At 36.8% G+C, this 20127-nt stretch overlaps 1 protein-coding gene across 1 annotated transcript; it reads left to right on the forward strand.

Moving 5' to 3' along the window:
• The first annotated feature begins 1710 nt into the window (after window positions 1-1710).
• Window positions 1711-5079, forward strand: LOC120630104 (loricrin-like). Its single transcript, XM_039899259.1, has 2 exons — window positions 1711-1771; window positions 4049-5079. The coding sequence occupies exons 1-2, from the start codon at window positions 1711-1713 to the stop codon at window positions 5077-5079; spliced, it is 1092 nt and encodes a 363-aa protein (XP_039755193.1).
• Window positions 5080-20127: the final 15048 nt, after the last annotated feature.

The raw sequence follows: 20127 nt of genomic DNA on the forward strand, positions 1-20127 counted from the left end.
CTTCCACATACACGGATCCGTAAACACAGACACACGGACGTCTAAGAATAATTGCTTATAAATTTAGCTTGATGTTAGTGCACTCTATCCTGTAAGTGTTATACTAATAAAAAAAAACTTCATTTAAGTTTTGAAAGACTGGGTTTTTTGACATATCGAGATTAGAGCATCACCTCACGCTCCGCTTATGAGGCGGGCAATATAACTAGCATACTGGCATACCCAGCAGAATAGCCCGCTACTTGTAGTGGGATAAAATAAAATATACCAATACAAAGTCTTTTAAATGTAGAGTGAGATTTGAGATGTCTTTGACCTGAGGACCTATCTCATACCGGTACAGTGTAATGCCCCTTCTAGTATATGCGTATCACAAAATATATTCAAAGATATACGACAAACATGATTGGCGTGAAATTTCTCTATCTGTGCGTATAAAAAATATGGCTAGCGTTCAGTTTGTTTATTGACCACGAAAAAGACAGGAATACTTGAACTTTGAAAAGTAAATCAAAACTGCTATTAACTAAGAGAAATAAATTTATTCCAGTTGTGGGAATAGAACCCACAACCCTGGACTCAGAAAGCCAGATCGCTGCCCATTGCGACATTAGGCTGTCTAAACATTTATTTGTTCATGGAGACGAGCTAGTTAGAAAATCAGAAACTTTTTACTTTAAATATAATATACTTGAAGAATATCAAATTGGTGTCCATATTTCCTTTAATTATATTGAACTTGAAGTACTTATATCAAGTTGGTGTCGAAATTAGCACTTTCATAAAACAAAAACATGTTCAAATTTTGAAATTAAAGTTCAAAACGATTTTTTTTTTTACCGCAGTTTACCATCCTTTTCTATTGTAAGCGATTGTGTACCTAACAGAGAAAGCGCTCCACTAGCTCTTTTCCGTGGACAGACTATAAATGACGTCACAGCTCTGATATCTGAAAGAGGCATAATATGATAATTTAGGCATAGGTTGAATGACATCCATGGCTTAATTTCCAAAGCAATTTTATTTTTAATAGTAGTAAGTAGAGCTTAGTGAAGCGGTGATCACATTCGGGAGGCAGAGTTCCAATTACAGCACCTCTAACTTTTATAAGTTATTTAAAAAAAGCAATTAAAAATATCACTCGCTTCAACGGTGAAGGAAAACATCGTGAACAACTGCATGCTTGAGAGTTCTCCATAATGTTCTCAAAGGTGTGTGGAGTCCACCAATCCGGACTGGACCAGCAGGTTGGACTATGGCCTTAACCCCTTCTTATTGTGGGAGGTGCCCAGTAATGGGCCGTGAGTGTGGCCGCCGGTTGATATGAAGATCTTTCTGTGAAAGAGCTGGGTGCGGAAAGTACTATCGATATGCTTATGCATTATAGTCATTCCAGGCATTGCAGGAACGCGTCCACCCTCTGTCCATTAAACTTGAGGCGTATGTGTCAAGCCTCATGTAGGTAATATCACCGGCAACTACGCCCTTGAGACCGGACTCAAAAAAATTTGAAGGAAAAACGTTTTTATCAAAATTACTAATGAGAATTAAACACAAGCGATTCCGCAAACATTCAATAGTGAATGTTGAACTGTAAATCAGTAAAATGGGCCGGTTTTGGTTATTTCGCGAATAGATAACACCTGTCCAATTTCTATATATAAAAGGGTATTAATGTAATATTCTCCGGTAGTTTGTGAATCCTTTATCATGAAGACGGTCCTAGTTTGTTCAACTTTTGGGATTTTATTGGCAGTCGCCAATGCAAGAGGTGAGTGTATAATTTTTGGACAAGGTACTGTTGCGGCATCAGAGAAATAGAGTAGATTTTCTTCGTTTTTATTACTGCGCCAGTAGTATTTCCTAAATCGACTGGTATTGCGTAGCGTTCTTACAAATAAACTAAAGTCACGATATCTGCGTATGACGAATGTGCTTTCTTTATGTCAGTGTAAGTGCCTCTTTCTGGCACAGCCTCTTATGAACCATGGTCTCCGGATATCTGAAAAAAAAAGAGAATCCTTTTAATATTGTTACTACAACAAGGCTATTGTTTAATTTTCGGCACTTTATTATATTTAAAGAACTAGAAACTTCTTCGTTCCATAATTAAATCCTCTGAGCGGACTTTTAATAAAGGCTCAAACTTTTACTTTACTTTTTAACTGTCTTCCCAAACACCCATTAGGGTTTAATGTAACTGACAAACCAGGCCAGCCCGTCTTTACCAGCAGGTGAGATCGCAGTCAAGGGCTGACTTTTAAGGCAATCTATAACCGTTACTGAACCCAAAACAGACAGAGAGACACGAATTATTAAAATTGAAAAAAGTTACAGCTTTTTTAATTCGTGTATGTCTGTCTGTGTCATGCTCGCGCATAAAGCTGAAACTGCTGATCGAATTCAAACGAAACTTTGCACGGTTTGAGTCCTATGACATAGGATACATATAATCCCAGAATTCAGCTGAACTTTTGAGAGCGGGGACGCAAGTTCTTGACAATTTTGCACCATAACTGTGTAAAATAATTGATTTGAATAATTTTATTTCTACTGTGTTATGAGTTTTGGTTTTGCCCAAATTTCGTGTAGATCTGGTGAATATGACTACAGGAAGGACAGAACTCCTCAGCGGACAGCAGCAAACCCCTCACTTAAGGCTTAACGATACTGAATGCATAAAGTATTGTCAAATTTATGAGGACATCAGTGCTAGGCCTAAATAAAAAGTGTTAGAAATCTTCTTGGTTAACTTTAGCGTTCCTTTATCGTACGAATCAACTAATAATGGCATCTCGATTATTCCTCTTACAATTAAATAAATAAATAATGTATTTATTATTTATTATTAACTTCCAAAGGCCACATTTACTGATAAACCCAACGCTATCTAAAGGGAATATAGTTATAGGGAAATCAAAGTATTTTAAATAAGCTAAAGCGTTTGTTTACGTGATTGAAGTTTAAAGTGTGAACAAGAAGTTTCAAATAGTGGGTTTATTATAGCTCCATGAACAAGAACAGATATATTAGACAGACATGACTATTAGGGCCACATAAAGGGCCTGGATTGTTGGGCCGGTGTAGCTTAGGGCATAGTCTTATAAGTCTAACTAACATAGTATAGTGGTTTTTGTTTTGTTAATAACATTATTTAATAGTTATTTTTTGAATATCTTATTTTTAAAATTGTATTTAATTTAATTTATGCTTCATTCAATGTCAATTAATTGTATTTCTTTACAATAGTATTTTAATGTATATGCGCTACGCCTGAAATAATTAATATTTTATTATATTCTATCATTTATTTATTTTCATTTTTTTTAATTCTTAACAATGCTTAAAAAAATGTAAAACACTATTAAAATTTATAAGAAAAAACATCCACCCTCCGCTTGCGGAGCTTTTGAATGCCCAAGTAACCGGCGGTCAGGGCTCCAGAGTGGGGAACCTCTTATTATTATTCGCCCACACCTCAGTCGTTTGTATAAATATGGTGAAATACTACTGTACTTAATATCATAGATTTGTATATTGCACTTCCATTAGATACTAAAAACTTTACGTCTGATATCGGATTTATTGAGGTAAGTAGGTGTAGACTATATAGCAATACGCTGGGTCCCGTAATTTACGCGGATACATCTAGTTAAGTAATATAGCGGTGATAGCCTAGTGGTTAGGATTTTAGTTTCATGGGGGACCAAGTTTGAATCCTGGCACGCACTTTTCACATTTCTAAGTTAGTTGCATTTTAAGCAACTAAATATCAATTGCTGCTTCTGCGGTGAATGAAAACATCGTGGAGTTTCCTCGAGATGTTTTTTTTCTTCAAACATCGTGAAACCTGCTGGCCTGAGAGATCTCTATAATGTTTTCAAAGGTGTGTAAAGTCCACTAATCCGAAATTGGCCAGCGTGGATTTCTGATGAGACTCGAGCCCTGTGATATTGATATGATGAGGTGACAAATACACGTACCGTAGAATTATATGTACAAAGATGTTGATGTGTAAGTATCAATGTTTTGTCTTTAATTATTTCAGAAATAGTAAATGTCAACAGCGGCAGCGACGGCAGTGGTAGTTATGGTGAAGGCTTTGGAAGTAATGGCTTTGCATATGGAGACAGAAAAACAGATGAACGATTCCGTACCTACGTAAACCCGCTTGGAAATATAGTATCCAGGGCACAAGGTGGAGCAGCAGAAATCGGTGGAATATTGTATCCCAGAATTACTGACAATGGAAAAGTAGTATACACTAAATCAGACTATAGGAATCACGGCAGCTATGATAGTTCCACTGTTACGTACAGCGGTTCTGGAAACAGTAGAATCAGTGACGACTTCGATGGACGCGGAGTTCTAGACGTCAGATCTAATATCGGCTCAGATGAATCAAGACGCACTGCTGGCCACAACGGATTCAAAGGATTCAATAGCGTTAACGGATACAGTAACAATGAATCGGGATTCAAAAGTGATGTGATAAGTGGAAGCGCTTTGCACAAACCTAATGCAGGTTATGGAGATTTAAATAGACTCAACGGTAATTCTGGTGGATTTATAAGAAACTACGGAAATCAAGATAGATGGAGTGATAACAGTCGACTTGGTGGCATCGGAAACAAACACTTTTCTGATGGATACCAAAGTTTAGGACGATTCGGAAGTTTGAATTTGGGGAATACCTTCGGGGGTATTGGAAATGCATTCGGGAACCCCTTCACTTTTCCAGGATTTGGCGCAGGATCGGGCATTGGTGGTTTCAATCCTAGTACTATTTTTTCACAACTACCTGGTGCTAGTGGTTCGGGCCTAGGTGGCTTCAACCCTTCTACTATTTTTTCACAACTACCCGGTGGTAGTTCTTTGTCCCAACTACCCGGTGGTAGTGCTTTATCCCAAATAGCTGGTGGTAATATAATAAACCAAAAACTTGAAGACGAACTTGGGAATTCTAATGGAGGGTCTGCTTTCAATGGATGTGGCTCTGGCTCGTGTGGTGGTTACAGTGACAATGGAAAATATGCATTTGCTACAGCATCCGCAAGTGCTGGGAATTACGGAAAATAATCATCAACCCATTTCCTTTAATTATCCAAGTTCACGCTAACACAGAAGAAAATTCTTTAACAGCATAAGTATAACGAGCTGACCCGTGCAACTTATTCTGCACCAAATCGGTTAGTATCGGAAAACACAAAAAACATTTTCTAAAAATGAATCCTAGCTAGATCGATTTATCGCCCCCGAAACCCCCTGTATACTAAATTTCTTGAAAATCGTTGGAGCCGATTTCGAGATTATATATATACAAGAATTGCTCGTTTAAAGATATAAGATAAATAAATAAGTAATAAATATACTACGAAAATACACACATCGCCATCTAGCCCCAAAGTAAGCGTAGCCGTGTCATGAGTAGGTACCAAGATGACTAATGAATATTTTTATGAAAAATATACATAAATGCTTATACTATACAGACAAACCCAGACACTGCAAAACATTCATGTTCGTCACACAAACATTTTCCAGTTTTGGGAATCGAACCCACAGCCTTGGGCTCAGAAAGCAGGGTCGCTGCCCACTGCGCCAATCCGCCGTCAAGTATGTATTAAGACGCACTGCTGACCACAATGGCTTCAAAGGATAAAAATGAAAATCTTACAATAGCCTATAACAGTCCACTGCTGTATTAAGGTCCTCTCCTCCGTAATTGGCCTATAATCGGGGTTATGATCGCAGTAAATGGTACTGCACAGAGGACGCTGATTCCCGTTCTCCGTCATAGTTCGTTAGTCGCCTCGAACGACATCCGCAAGAAGAGGAAGTGTGGTGACACCTCTAATGATCTGCCTTTACGTAACGGCGCGGTAAGGATTCAATACTGCTTACGAATACAGTAGCAATGAATCAGGATACAAAAATTCATTTTAACCATGATTGCTCAACATGAGTTTTTGAACCGATCAATACAATTTTTAAAGCAATGAAATAGCATTTAATTATATATTGTTAATTTATATGTTCTTGTGTAACAAAGCCAACTAAAGTAAGTACCTACCTAAGTTTTGTAAAATGAGTCAACTGAAATAAATTGTATTCAACAACTTATCAACATAAAAAATAGGCTAATCTAAACTTGTACAACCTATACTTCATAGAATAATTGTGATATAAAATAAAACTTAACAATTTCAGATTTTTTATTATATACATAAATGCTTATACTATACAGACAAAACCAGACACTGCAAAACATTCATGTTCGTCACACAAACATTTTCCAGTTGGAGGCTTGGAAGATCACTTCTGTGGGATGCAACTTGTGTTGATACCCTAGCTGCATCACACATCCGGGCCACTTCGTCGATGGTAGGTGCGGCTGCTTCCAGTGCCGAGCAGGCCAAGAGGCGTAAATATGAAAACCTGTATAGCAGCTTCATTTTTGTGCCTTTTGGAGTAGAGACTTTGGGTCCGTGGGGTCCGCAGGCAAGAGCCCTTTTCAAAGAATTATCGAAAAGGGTTATCGAGTCTACCGGTGATCCTAGAGCGGGCAGTTAGTTACCTTGGCCAACGTATTAGTTTGGCCATCCAAAGGGGCAATGCTGCCAGCATCTTAGGAACTGTGCCTCGCTGCGGTGGTTTCGAGGACGTTTTAGATTTTATTTAGTTTTTAAATAGTTTATTTTAGGTTATATTTATAATTTTATTTCAAACTGTTCTAAATAAATAAATTACGACGATTTTTTATTTTCCATAAAGTTTTACGTACTATGTGATACTTTTTTTTCAAATTACAATCTTGCCTTAGGACTAATCAGTAAAAAATCTAACTAATACTATAATGTGAACGTGTTTTTCTTTCTTTGTTGGTTTGTACTTTCTTAACGCTTTAACAAGGCATATTTATTCATTTATTAACAAATTGTATCTACATCTTTTCAATTGCTTTATCCTCGTAAGCGTTTGTCGGCCTGTCTATATAGTTATTTGAAAGGGCGGAGAGTAATAAAACATAAATGACAAAGAGGCGAGGTCTGTAGTAGATTATATTAAATGTGTTCTACTACGGATTATATTGATGATCAGAGAAGCAAAATATTAGTCAATACTTTTGAACTTTTAACTTATTTTGACGATTAGTATAGTGTTTTGTATATGTGCAAAGTATTGACGGTCCATTCCTAATTTCTACAGCTTCCATTTTGACATAAAGCTCTGGAAGGTTATTTCGATAAAGATAGTTTTATTTTAGAGTATTATAAAATAGTGTTTAGTGTGTGTTTTGTTTATTGGTTTGTTCGTAACAGTAACTGAACCATTGCATCAAACTTGATGAAAGGACATCATCTAATTTTTTTTTCGAGTGGAAGGAATTTCGAAAAAAACATTTCTACAAAAAATACAATTTTTAGAACTCAAATTAAATCAAGATTAATAATCCTCGAGCTTCGGTGTCATAATAGGAAATATTTAAGTGGACTAGTCTATACAGCAAATATATTTTTGGACGGCGCTTTCAGATAAGGTCATAAATTATATCCTTCGACTGTTTATCTATTTATCTTCATTGAAATTATAAGAACTACCATAACAGGTTAGCCCGCTATCATCCTAGACTGCATCATAACTTACCACACCGTTGAGCCGCTAATGGCTAACTTTATGGTACTGCACTAACCCATATATCTTTATCGAAAGATTTCCTGATGCTACATTTCAAAGTCAATAAATTCCAGATGACATCAGATGAGTCTGTTACTAGCACTAGTACACGGATGTGGTTTTTCCGTAACCACGCTCGATGCAGTTAGCGGTTATCGTGACCGGTCGCCAAGAAAAAGAGTTATAGGCATAATAAATAACTTAACCTTTTATACTTGCCAGTAGCTGCGGCCTGAGGTGTTACCCGCGTTGAATAACTCGTTAGGTTGGTTTGTTAGGGTGTTAGGAAAATACGATCATCATTATCATCATCAGCTGATAACCGCGCCAATACAGGGCACGGATTTCCTCTCAGAGAAGGGTTTAAGCCGTAGTCTACCATGTTGGCAAAGTGCGGATCGGTAGACTTCACACGCCGTTGAGAAAGAACATTATAGAGAACTCTCAGGCATGCAGGTTTCCTCACGACGTTTTCCTTCCCACTTTAAAGAAAGTGATATTTAAAATGCTTATATTAAAAAAACGCACATAACTCCGAAGAGTCATATAACTCCAAGGCCGGGGCTTAAACTCGGTCTCCACGAAAGGAAAGCCAAAGCCTTGCCCACTGGTATTTCACCGCTAGCCTATGTTAATCTCCACTGTCTTTTCTACTAACTGTATGCCATAAACCAAGTTGATTGGTTGCTCAGTTACAGTGGTAAGGTTAGACAAACAAACAAACAAATGCACTTTCGCATTTATAATATTAGTATGGATTATTCTTCAAGTAAACAGACTCGCTTTACCAGCAGAGCTAGCAGGGGCGGGAGATAAAAATTATATCCCCCGATTATATCCCCTGACAGGGTATATAATTAAAGTGACCACCTGCTTAATCACTGGAACGTACCCTGACAAGAAATCCAGTGAACGCCACTGGACTTGGTTTACTATGCTGTTTGTTTCTAACACTCTTTATAAAAGGCAAATTATGTCTATATAAATAAAGCAATAAAGTAAAAACTAAGGAACTTCTACCTACATTTTTAATGTTATTTTGTACCAGAGCTTTGTTGAGCTTTTTGTGACAGCTCATTTATTTAATAGGTACTAACTTCATGCTTATATGCTCATCCCTCCTGACTCGGTCGAGCTAAAACAGTATCTTAAAAATGTTAGCGGAAAAGTTTGACTCACCTATATTACAACACTTCAAGTCGGTACTTCAAGTATGGTGAACCCAACTGTCTTGTTGGTTTCTTATAATATAATTTCAATCTATAATAAAATTACCGGCTAAGTTTGTAGTGGTCTTCTTCTTAGACCAGGGCGCGTGGAACCCTCGTAGCTTTAGTTTTAAGTTGACCAATTTATTTATCGACATCAACTCACTTCGATTTCATATTAACATGTAATGTACGCATCAAAAGTGCTCTGTATATGCCTTTTTGAATAATGAAATATTAGACATTGACTTTGACTTTGATTAATTAATAGTAACATAGTCGTTTAACTTATAAATATTACTAACAAATGGGCCTTAGTTGTCTTAATAAAGAAATTTATTATTATTATTAAATATTCTATCATATTTTATTCTATTTCCTTTTTTTTTAATTCTTAACAATGCTTAAAAATAAAATAAAAAGCACTATTAAACTTTTATAAAAAAATATATATATATATTATTATTATATTACAGGCATTCGCCATTGTTGTGTTCCGGTTTGAAGGGCGTGGTTTCCGGGTGTAATTGCAGGCAAATTTGATTAATGGTTTCTTATATGATGAACATCATCATCTTCTCATCGAAGAGGTAGTTGTAGAATATAGACCCACCTCGCTGCGTCAGTGCGGGATGGTGGGCTTGAACGTTGATTAAGCACACGTTAGTTGTAATAACTGAAAGGCTTGATGTTTTTTCCGAGGCGTGGGTGGAGTCCACCAATATCATAACATCAGGCTGGTACCTGGGGTTTTTTGACAGACAAATCCCAATACCTAACAATGTCATAGTCCGATTTCTAGGCCCCGGGAATCGAACCTAGAACCTCGAGATCCAAATTTGAGCATCTGTAATCACTTGTTAATTATACGGCTATCCAAAATTATATAGTTATTGATCGCACGTCGTCTAAAGTTATATACACTTATAGAAACGAAGTAGTAGCTACAAAAAGTTTTCCTTTTTTTATACATTTTTTTACTTGTTTTGTATATTATACCAAATATTTAACTACACTGACGTCACGCAATGATGATAAATAAATATATTTACCACATTGATCATGTAAGCGATATGAGACCTTGAACCCACTTGGTTTTAATTTTTATAAACAAATAACTAGGTGCAAAGTTCACTACACTAGGTCTGTGAACTTCGGACCACCTCAAATAAATTGAAACTATTCATAGGCAAGGTACTATCCGCTCGCCCTTTTTTTAAATCATCAATCACATGTAACTTTGGCACACATACCTATAGCTTTTATCCTAGAGATAGACATTATGTATCCGACATTATTTGTACTAGGCATGGTGGGTTACAAAGAGCTGAGAGCACGCAGGGAATTTACACTCGTGGCTTATATTGTAGAGGTAATGCGAGGTAGGACACACCATCCGGACGAGCTAATGCAAGTAAGGTTGTGTGTCCCCGAGGGGTATGTGAGGCGGAGGCGACGGCCGACACTGCTGGAAGTACCGATTGGGCGGACAAATTTATTAAAAGAGGCACCAATGACGCGCGCCCTCCGCATCCTCAATGTCATATCAGAGCAATGTGATTTGTATTGTTGCGCTCTGAGTGAATTCACGAGGATCGCAATGTGGGTTATTTGTTACCCGAATAGGTAATTAAATATTATAATGGTTAGAAAAAGCTACACTATCGCATTAGGTTTAAGTATTCTGTAATGATAGTGTTAGAATAAGAATATAAATAAATAAATTATCATCAACCAATGGCCGCCGTAGTTCCAAATACCACGCTATTGCTTGATATCACCCTTTCATCTCGTAGTCTACCAGTGTTTACCAGTACGAGGTCGCCATTGCAGCACGTCCATCGATTCTGCGAGCTATGAGCTATGCCCCGCCCGCTGCCACTTTAGCTTCGCGACTCTTCAAGCTATTTCGGTAACTCTGCTTCTTCTACGCATCACGTAGAGAAACTCCAAGCATACCTCTCTCTAATCGCCCGGCAAGTGGCCCTAAGGCGACTTGCGGGACCCATAGCGACCATTTTTCAAAGCCATAAGTCATAACAGGTCGCGGGGCAGAAGACACACCGGAGCACGCAATTTTTAAATGTGCATTATTCGAGGACCAATTAAAGGCAGCCCAAGAGCACGCAAGTCAATCTCCGCAACTCAAATCATTGGCAAGATAACAACAATGGTATGCATTCGCGGAGATGTTGCGAGATGTTGTAAAAAAAAAGATTAAAGACGAATCTTCTTCTTTAGGTGCCTCTCCAACTAGTGAAGGTTGGCCGTCAGTTTTTGATACTTTTCCTTTTCTCTCGCGAGGCTAAACAGCTTGGCGGCACTCGCGATCCCAGTCCACTCCCTTATATTGCGCAACCAAGACTTCCTCTTGCGACCGATGCGTCTCTTTCCAGCAACTTTGCCCATCATTATCAGTTGCAGTAGCCTGTATCTATCATGGCGAAGCACATGCCCTAGATAAGCAACTTTTTTCTTTTTGACGGTCTTCCAAAGTTCGCGCTGACAACCAACTCGTCGCAAGACTTCCTCATTGGTAACCTTTGGTTAAAGACGAATGGGACAGGCAAAAGACCTAAAGGGACAGCTCTCTTCCAGAGGTAATGCAAGTCCCCGAAGAATTGAGTAGGGTTGAGAGGAGGTATTTTAGTCATGGAGCAATGACAATTTTTCCCGCTCCAGTAAAACAAAAAATTCATCAATCCCAACACGCACTGTTCGTTGAGCTTGGACAAAGGCTTATGTTTATCCCGGAAAAACAGATAGTATAAGCCGCGGGATTTTAAAAATAGGACTTGATTACTATTACACTAAAGTAAATACTATTTCAAGTAGGCCTTTTTAGCTAGCGCTGTCTAGCAATTCAAAGGGTAATAGCGCCAGAATTTTGGGTACTAATAATGTGCATGGTACATAAGTGAACAGTTAGACGGCTTATATTTAAAGTAAATATTAATGGTAGTTTGTAATTGGAATTACATTTGATTCCTGAAATTTTGCATAGAAATAGTTTGCATCCTGGAGACAGGCAAAGGATACTTTAAATCCCGGGAAAAAAAGGATCCTGTTGGATTTTTTAAAACAGAAAATAAACACGTAAATATCGCGAGAAACATTTTCAACAACCTGCCATTTATTTATAGACAGTTAAATACATTTTCTTGCTCCACTGTAGTTGTAAGAGAGGACTAATCCTAACTTATTCGTGACACAAAAACTTAAGGACACAATAGGTTATACCTTATAAGTATGACCTACTTTATAAATGTCATGGATTGATCCTAGATAACACATGACATTTTGGGTCTTCGGAACAAATCCTGCAACCTTGCTTAAACCATAAATCAATTCATACTAATATTTTGAATGCGCAAGTGTGTCTGTTTATTTGTTTTTTTTATAAGTTCTTTCAACCACTGATCTTAATGAAATAAACATAATATATATAGCTTGCATCCTGGATATTTAAATAACTTTTATTGCGGAAAATCACCCTTTAAAAAACCTCTGCGTCACCAGGTAACCTCCCTCAGTCACCAGGTAACCTTGTATGAGACGTGCGTCCAGGTAACACAGTGGCGTGCACTGGGTTTCTTAACAGAAAATAAATTCATATTATATTAATATTGCATAAATAGCAAAAATCCTCCTCCTATAGAGTTTTATATCAATTTTAGGGTATGCAGTACTTTTGTGCATTTATGAAGTGCACGCCAGTGTAGTATTCGCCGATCACCCTCATAGCTTTTACAAGACGTTTCAATTCTTACAGAATGGTTACGGTTTACGCGCATGGATGGCCACGGGCAACCCGTGGTTCGTGCGCAACGTAGATCCCCACCGAGACGTTGATCTTTCTCCCATAGCATGAAAAATATTGTACCCAACCCACTAGTGGTCGAGGCATCTACTTACGAAAATGTTTCCCAATAACTAGGTAATTACACACACAAACATCACACTGAAGGCGAGGGCCCCAATTTCTGGCTGACGGGGATCCTTACCACGTTCGTGGAGCGTTCGGACTGAGCCACTATAAGTCAAACAGTCCACCAACATAAGTGGAACGAATAAAAAAGTCGAACCGAAGAAAGACCTACGGTCGACTAACATGGCAAGCTTTCACGCACGCCCAATCTCCCCAGTGAAGCTGTAACAACCTCTCAGTGGTTACCGGCTACTGTCTGTCCGAAAAAATTAAAAAGCATAACAAAAATAATATTCACAGAATAACAGTAAACCGATTTAAGTGAAATTTTGCAAAAAGGGTAGCCTTCCGGAAACAGAAATAGTATACTTTTTATATATACTTTTTATGTCTATGTATACAGTGTTTTAAACAGTTCGTCACAAACGCAACCCCCAGAATTTATAGCATGTTCTTCATACTGGGCGCGAGCCTAGGTTCTGACAAATGTTATTACTGAAGACAAAAATCAATGAGATTGGTTTAAAAAACCAAAAACTTCGTCGTTATAGTGTAGTTGGACCAATTCTTAGTTAGGCTTTTTGGCCAAATCATTAAAAAAATATTTATACCCTTCTACCATTCTTTACCCCGGATAGACATAACCTACTATTTTATGACGGGACCAAAACCGGGCGGACTAAGCCGCGAACAAAAGCTAGGGCTGATATTAAACGGGAAAATTATTCAGAAATCTTTTTGTTCTCACTTATTTTTAAATTGCCCTATCAATCTTAAAAACTATGATCAACACAAAACGTTAGTAATTTAAATAATTATCTACCTAACAATTAACTATATCTCTATAGTAAGTACCTACAGTAAATAGTACGCGACGATAAAACCCAAGACTGGTTTATTAGCATACCAAATACGGCTGGGTAGGATTTTAATAGCACCGCTAGGATATTTATAGTTTAAGATGCACTCAGTCATTCAATATTTTTTTTTATTACACGGCCGACTGGAGTAGTAGGCAGCGACACTACTTTCTAAGCTCAAGGGCGTAGATTCGATTCCCACAACTGGAAAATGTTTGTGTGATGAGAATTAATAATTTTTAATTTCTGGGTTTTTATATGTATATTGTTCATAAAAATATTCATCGGTAATCTTAGTATCCATAACACATGCTACGCTTACTTTGGGGTTATATGGCGATTTGTGTATTGTCGTAGGATATTTATTTATAAATTCATACAATAAGCTTTTAGAAAAAAGCTCGATAATTTAATTATAAACAATCTTTAAATATGCTCTTCAATGTGTGTCTATATTGTACAGATACAACACCACCGCCCCCTATAAAAGTATCAATAATGCTCAATTTTTTTTAATTTATCAGATTAATACATAAAAGTAACCATCAGCTCTTTCAATAACAAAAAAAAAAGAATTATCGAAATCGGTCGTGTAACAAACTCCTTCTTTTGGTAGTCGGTTATAAAAGTAAGCACAATATTGTACACAATACATATAGATTCAGTGATTTCAACACTAGGATTCCCTCCCAAAGTATTGTTACGATTATAAAATTGTTATAGTAAATCCAATATTATAAACTTATATTAAATTATAAATGCGAAAGTTAGTTTGTATGTCCTTCCTTCACGACTTAACTAAGAAACCAATCCACATGATTTTTAGCATAGAGTTAGTTAAAAGGGCGGAGAGTAACGTAGGCTTCTTTTGGCCCTGAAAAACATCAAATTCCTAAGGGAGCATTCAAACTTCTACCGAAATATTAGAAATTTCACCATATATCACCCTTCGTTCACACCCTAATAAAGCAACAAAACTACTTATTCACCCCGAGCAGCTCCGCGGGGCGCAGTTAGTTAATTATAATTTCAAGTGAAGCCTAAAAAAATATCAAATTCCGAAGAGTGGTTTACAGGAAGCGCGCCATTAAAGAAAATAATTATAAAAGTGTCCGTTGTCGTGCAATTTTCAGCTATCAGTTCGTCTTTTTTCATCAGTTATTTATAATTGACGGATTAAGCAGTTGGCTCACCTAATGTTAAGTGGGAAACCAACGCCTATTAACAGGGAAAATCTTCGCAGGGCATGCAAGGAACACGACCTGCAACGTGTCTGTAATAACACCGGCATCTACGCCCTTCAGATCGGAACAAGCAATGTTGATTGGCGCCAGAAATAAGTATGATAGTGGACGAGCTCTGTCACAAAACCTCTGCTACAACCAAAGAGTTACATAGAAATTACCTTAAATAAAAAATCGACACACCTAAATAAATACAATGACTTGATATCACACATCGACACCTGCAACAAAAACATCTCACACGTTTTAGTGATCTTAATAGCTGAGACCTTCTACTTCTTTTTTTTAGGAAACAACAAAAGCTATTTTTTTGCGTTCAAACCTTTGTCTAAATTCCATCGCTTAACGATTTTAGCCAGTAGGAAAAGATTGTAAGTCAGCATCCACTGAAAATGATTAAAATACGTAATCTTTTTTGCCATCTATAACCTTTTTCTAATTTGACCTTAAATCTAAACTAATTTGAAAACACACAGGCATCGCTAAACGCCCTACGAGTATAATGATGGTTTCAGAATACTGTTCTGTTGGGCTTACCCCGTTATTGTAGTGCATCAGAAATGTTCGCGAGGACTCATACTGATGACTGTTTTGCCATCAGAAGAAAACGATAGCATCCTTGATGAAAAGAACGTGGGTAAGCAGTAACGGCATTCTAAAAGCAGTAATAAATCGAAACGACTCTCCAATTTACAAGTTGTATATTAATTTACACGTGCCTGGACGTAGAAATTTTAAGTTAAGCCGTAGTTCAGCACGCTGGCCCAGTGCGGATCGATGAACTCCATGCAGGTTTACTAACGATGTTTTCCATCACCGTCAAAGCAAGTGAGATTTTAATTGCATAAAACTATATGGGATTCAAACTCGACCCCCAAAAAAATGTCGGCCGGTGGCTTAGTTATAGCGTGAAGCAAGGACAACGCAAAAAACAAACACACTTTCGTATTTATATTATACTACGAGTAGCGTACCCAGCCCGCTTCGCCGGGCTAGATTTTGCTTTATTGACGTGACAACGTCTTATAAATTGGTTTGCCGGGTGACACTTCAAGAAACTGCGTTACGCTCCGCTCACGTTATGCGCTCACAATGAGAGCGAGTGAGAGGCACGCGTCCCTTCCACTCGGGCATGGTTAGCCCGCCTAAGAGCGAGAGAGACAGACATAAAAAGTGAAAGGCACGCGTCCCTTTGTAGTAAACGCTGTTTCATTGTACGCAAATGTATTGCAAGTTATTGTATGTATATTTGTATATAAATACGTATGTATGTGTAAAGGTAAAAATAAAATTTTGTTAATATGAAATTCAGTGCGAGATTCTTTGTATAAATTAATGTTTTAAATATAATTCTTTGTATAAATAAATGTTTTAAATTGTTACTATTATTTCATCCTTCTCCCTACTATACGAATGAATATTCACATTAAAATTATTTTACCACTCAAAGTCGTTGTCACGTAAAACTTTCGCCCGTATACCGACTTTACAGGCAACCAATTTTTTTTATTTAAACAATACACTTACATCCTTAAATTTTTAATTTAAGTCTCATAATATATTGAATCATTTATTTCTCTCCGTATTCATTCTCTTCTATTCTCTTCTCGAGCGGGTGAAGATCATTATCTACACCCATATATACCCAACAATAGAATATCATCATAGTAAATAAAAGCTGTATTTGATAGTTTGACAGTTCAAAAATAGGAGTGCTCCGATCGTCACCAAACTTTACAGGATTACTCGCCAGGTCAATCCGCCAGATTCCCTGAAAGTTTCATTGAAATCGGTCCAACCGTTTCGGAGCCTATACGGAACATACCCACACACTTTCTCTTTTATATATATTGAAGATTAATTATCAATATAGTTAATGAGATAGGTAAGTACCGGAAAAATTAGCTACATTCTCGTATCTACCAAATCAACATATGAATATAAATAAAAAAACTATGACAATACACAATACATCGCTATCTAGCCCCAAAGTAATCGTAGCTTGTTATGGATACTAAGATGACTGATGAGTATATATATATATTATCAGTATATTCTATTATATTTTTATATTATATGTGTACGTATATTTTATTCAATTTATTATTATCTATGTAATTTATATTTATTATTTAAATATAATTTTGTGTACTCCGTAAACCCTTCTTCGTAACTTCATGTCCTTTGGTAGGTTGCCTGGTAGAGAAAAGCCGCCTTTTATCCTAGGCCAGCCCGGCCAGCGTCCTATCCTTTCCGTCCTTCAATTGTGTTTTTTGTATTGCTTTGTATTCGGTGTACTGCAATAAAGAGTATTGAGTATTGAGAGTTGATGAATATTTTTTATGAATAATATACATAATTACTTATAATATACAGATGAACACCCAGAACACTGAAAAACATTCATGTTCATGACACATGTGGGTATCAAACCCACGGCCTTAGACTCAGAGCGCAGCGTCGTTGGCCACTGCGCCAATCGGCAGTGAAATTCGTGAATAGAGTACGTTAGTATGCGTCTGGAGTAGGTAGGAAAGTGAAACCACGGAATAAAGAAGATAATGGAAAAGGAAGAGCTAAATATAACCTGTAAACGAAACATTCTGAGATCCTTTATTATTGTTGTAAATATAGTGACTATGACTAGGTATATATTTCCATTGTGTCAGTCGAGCAAGATGTCAGATAGCTTGACCTTCAGCCTTGGAAATACCTCCTTTGCCGGCGTGATTTTATCTCCAACTCTTCTAATACGCGCAACACAAAAAATATGATTTTGTTATTATAATTATAGGTGAATTTTCTGAATAAATATATAACATTAAATAATAAAAAACCCACGTCACCCCACGTCCAAAATAATTATAATATTGATGAATTCCTTAAACATTTTTTTCAGAATTCCACCGTGTGACGTAGACAATCTTTAGTGTTCCGTTTCCGAAAGATACCAAGTGGACCATCTTACTCAACCTCCACTGTCCGTCTTTCAGTCGTTCCGTATTGATGCTATCGGGCTGTATCTCACCATTATAGGTAGAGGATTGCAATTTTCACCGAATGTGGATATATTGCCTCTATAGCAACAAAGGTGTATTCTATGAACATTAAGCTTAATTTGCTATACTCTGCGAAAAACAGGAGTTTGGAGTATGAGCTTTGAACAAATTATAAATTATACCATAAAGATTCTCCGGCTTTTCACAGAGTATAGCAAATTAAGGTTAATTTTCATAATATATTATGGAATTCCGCAAAGTAACACCTGCTTCTATCCAAGGTATATTTTCTCTGTTCTCGTTCTCTATTTTAACATCATTCAATCCATTACCGGCCTCTACAGGAAACCAACTACAGGTCTCCTTTCAGAACGAGATGGGTTTAGGCCATAGTCGATCACGACGCTGGGGGAGTGCACTTTGCAGATTGGTATACTTCAAACGCCTTTCTCGGGAACTCTCAGGCATGTAGGTTTTCTCATGATGCGTTTATAACTTTTTTAGAATACTTCAATGTAAATTGTCGTACAATTATATCGCTTGTTGCATTTGCAATTCAACTATAATTTCCTATTCCCAAGAATGTATTTTTAGTTATACGAATTGTTAGGAGAAAAAGTGTTCGCGCATTGGCCGAAAATTCTTATTGATATATACAAAAATACCTGTATATATTCCGACTTTTCCGAGTCTTTGGAATTGTTACAACAACATCGTGATCATTTTCTGGCTCGGTGTTTCACAATAGATAAAACTTGGCTCTTTATTACGACCATAAAAGGAAATCACAGAAATTCAAGATGACTTTTTCAACTGGAAGTACTTTGGTTTACCCTACGAGGAAATTAAGCAATTGCTAAAGCATCGGGTGTGTAGCCGAGAAGTTCATCGAACGGACTAACATAAGTAATAAATAAATAAATAATATATATTAAAAGAACCTTAATTTCACATCGGGCTCTTATCAACATAAACGATATTTTCAGACAGCCCTTTCAAATGTTACCAAATATTTTTCGGGCCGTTGATTGTTGTCTTGACAGCCGATTGGCTCAGTGGGCAAAGACCCTGCTTTTTGAGTCCAAGGATGTGGGGTCGATTCCCAAAACTGGACATATAAAATATATATTATATATATATATGTATATTTATATATATATATATATATATATATATATATATATATATATAAATCGGGACTGACATTATGAATCTGATCATTATGAAAGACAATTCCAATCAATTTAGGTGTAGTTCTACAAATATTTTTATTTGTAATCTTGTAAAAATATTCGGGTTTAGTTTTAAAAAAGAACTTTTTCATTTTAATATATCTCTAGAAGAACTGTTTTTCTAAATTTAATGTCTGATTGGAATGGATTAAAAGTATTTTACAACCATATAAATACCCTTGATGAAAAAAATATTTATTTGATTAAGAATCGATACTGCGATACTAATGCAACCCACTTTAGTACGACTTAACTGTGATACTTAGATATATTCCCTCCCAATCCGCACAAGGCCAGCGTGGTGGACCGTGGCCTTAATCCCTTCTCTTTGTAGGAGGAGACCCGTGCCGTGTAGTGGGGCCGGTAATGAGTTGGTATGATGATGATAATAATAAATAAATATACTACGACAATACACACATCGCCATCTAGTCCCAAAGTAAGCGTAGCTTGTGTTATGGATACTAAGATAACTGATGAATAATTTTATGAATACAACATAAATGATTTTAATGTATAGTAAAAAACCCAGGCGCGGAAAAACATTAATGTTCATCACACAAACATTGTCCAGTTGTGGGAATCGAACCAACAACCTTGGACTCAGAAAGCAGGGTCGCTGCCCACTGCACCAATCGACCGTCAAATTCGGATGATGATTAGATATATATTACATATAGATTAGATAGATAAAAACCGGAGGGTTCTCGTTTAAAGCAATAAAGGCTAGAATTTTTATAGATTGTCTGATACTTAGTCACGCTACTGTGTAAAGGTATAGAATAATGCAATAACAATTAAAGTTCACTCTACTTTACATAAGAATGATAAATAACAAAGCGATCCTCGTTTATGCAATACATTTTAACCCGCAATTAAAATCGAATAGAATATTAATATGGATATACCATGAAATATTTCTATAAACTATGGAATATTACCTAACTTAACAATAAAACACGAACAATTCCGCTAATAT

The sequence above is a fragment of the Pararge aegeria genome, chromosome 2, assembly GCF_905163445.1.
Source record: "Pararge aegeria chromosome 2, ilParAegt1.1, whole genome shotgun sequence".
Classification (NCBI taxonomy): domain Eukaryota; kingdom Metazoa; phylum Arthropoda; class Insecta; order Lepidoptera; family Nymphalidae; genus Pararge; species Pararge aegeria.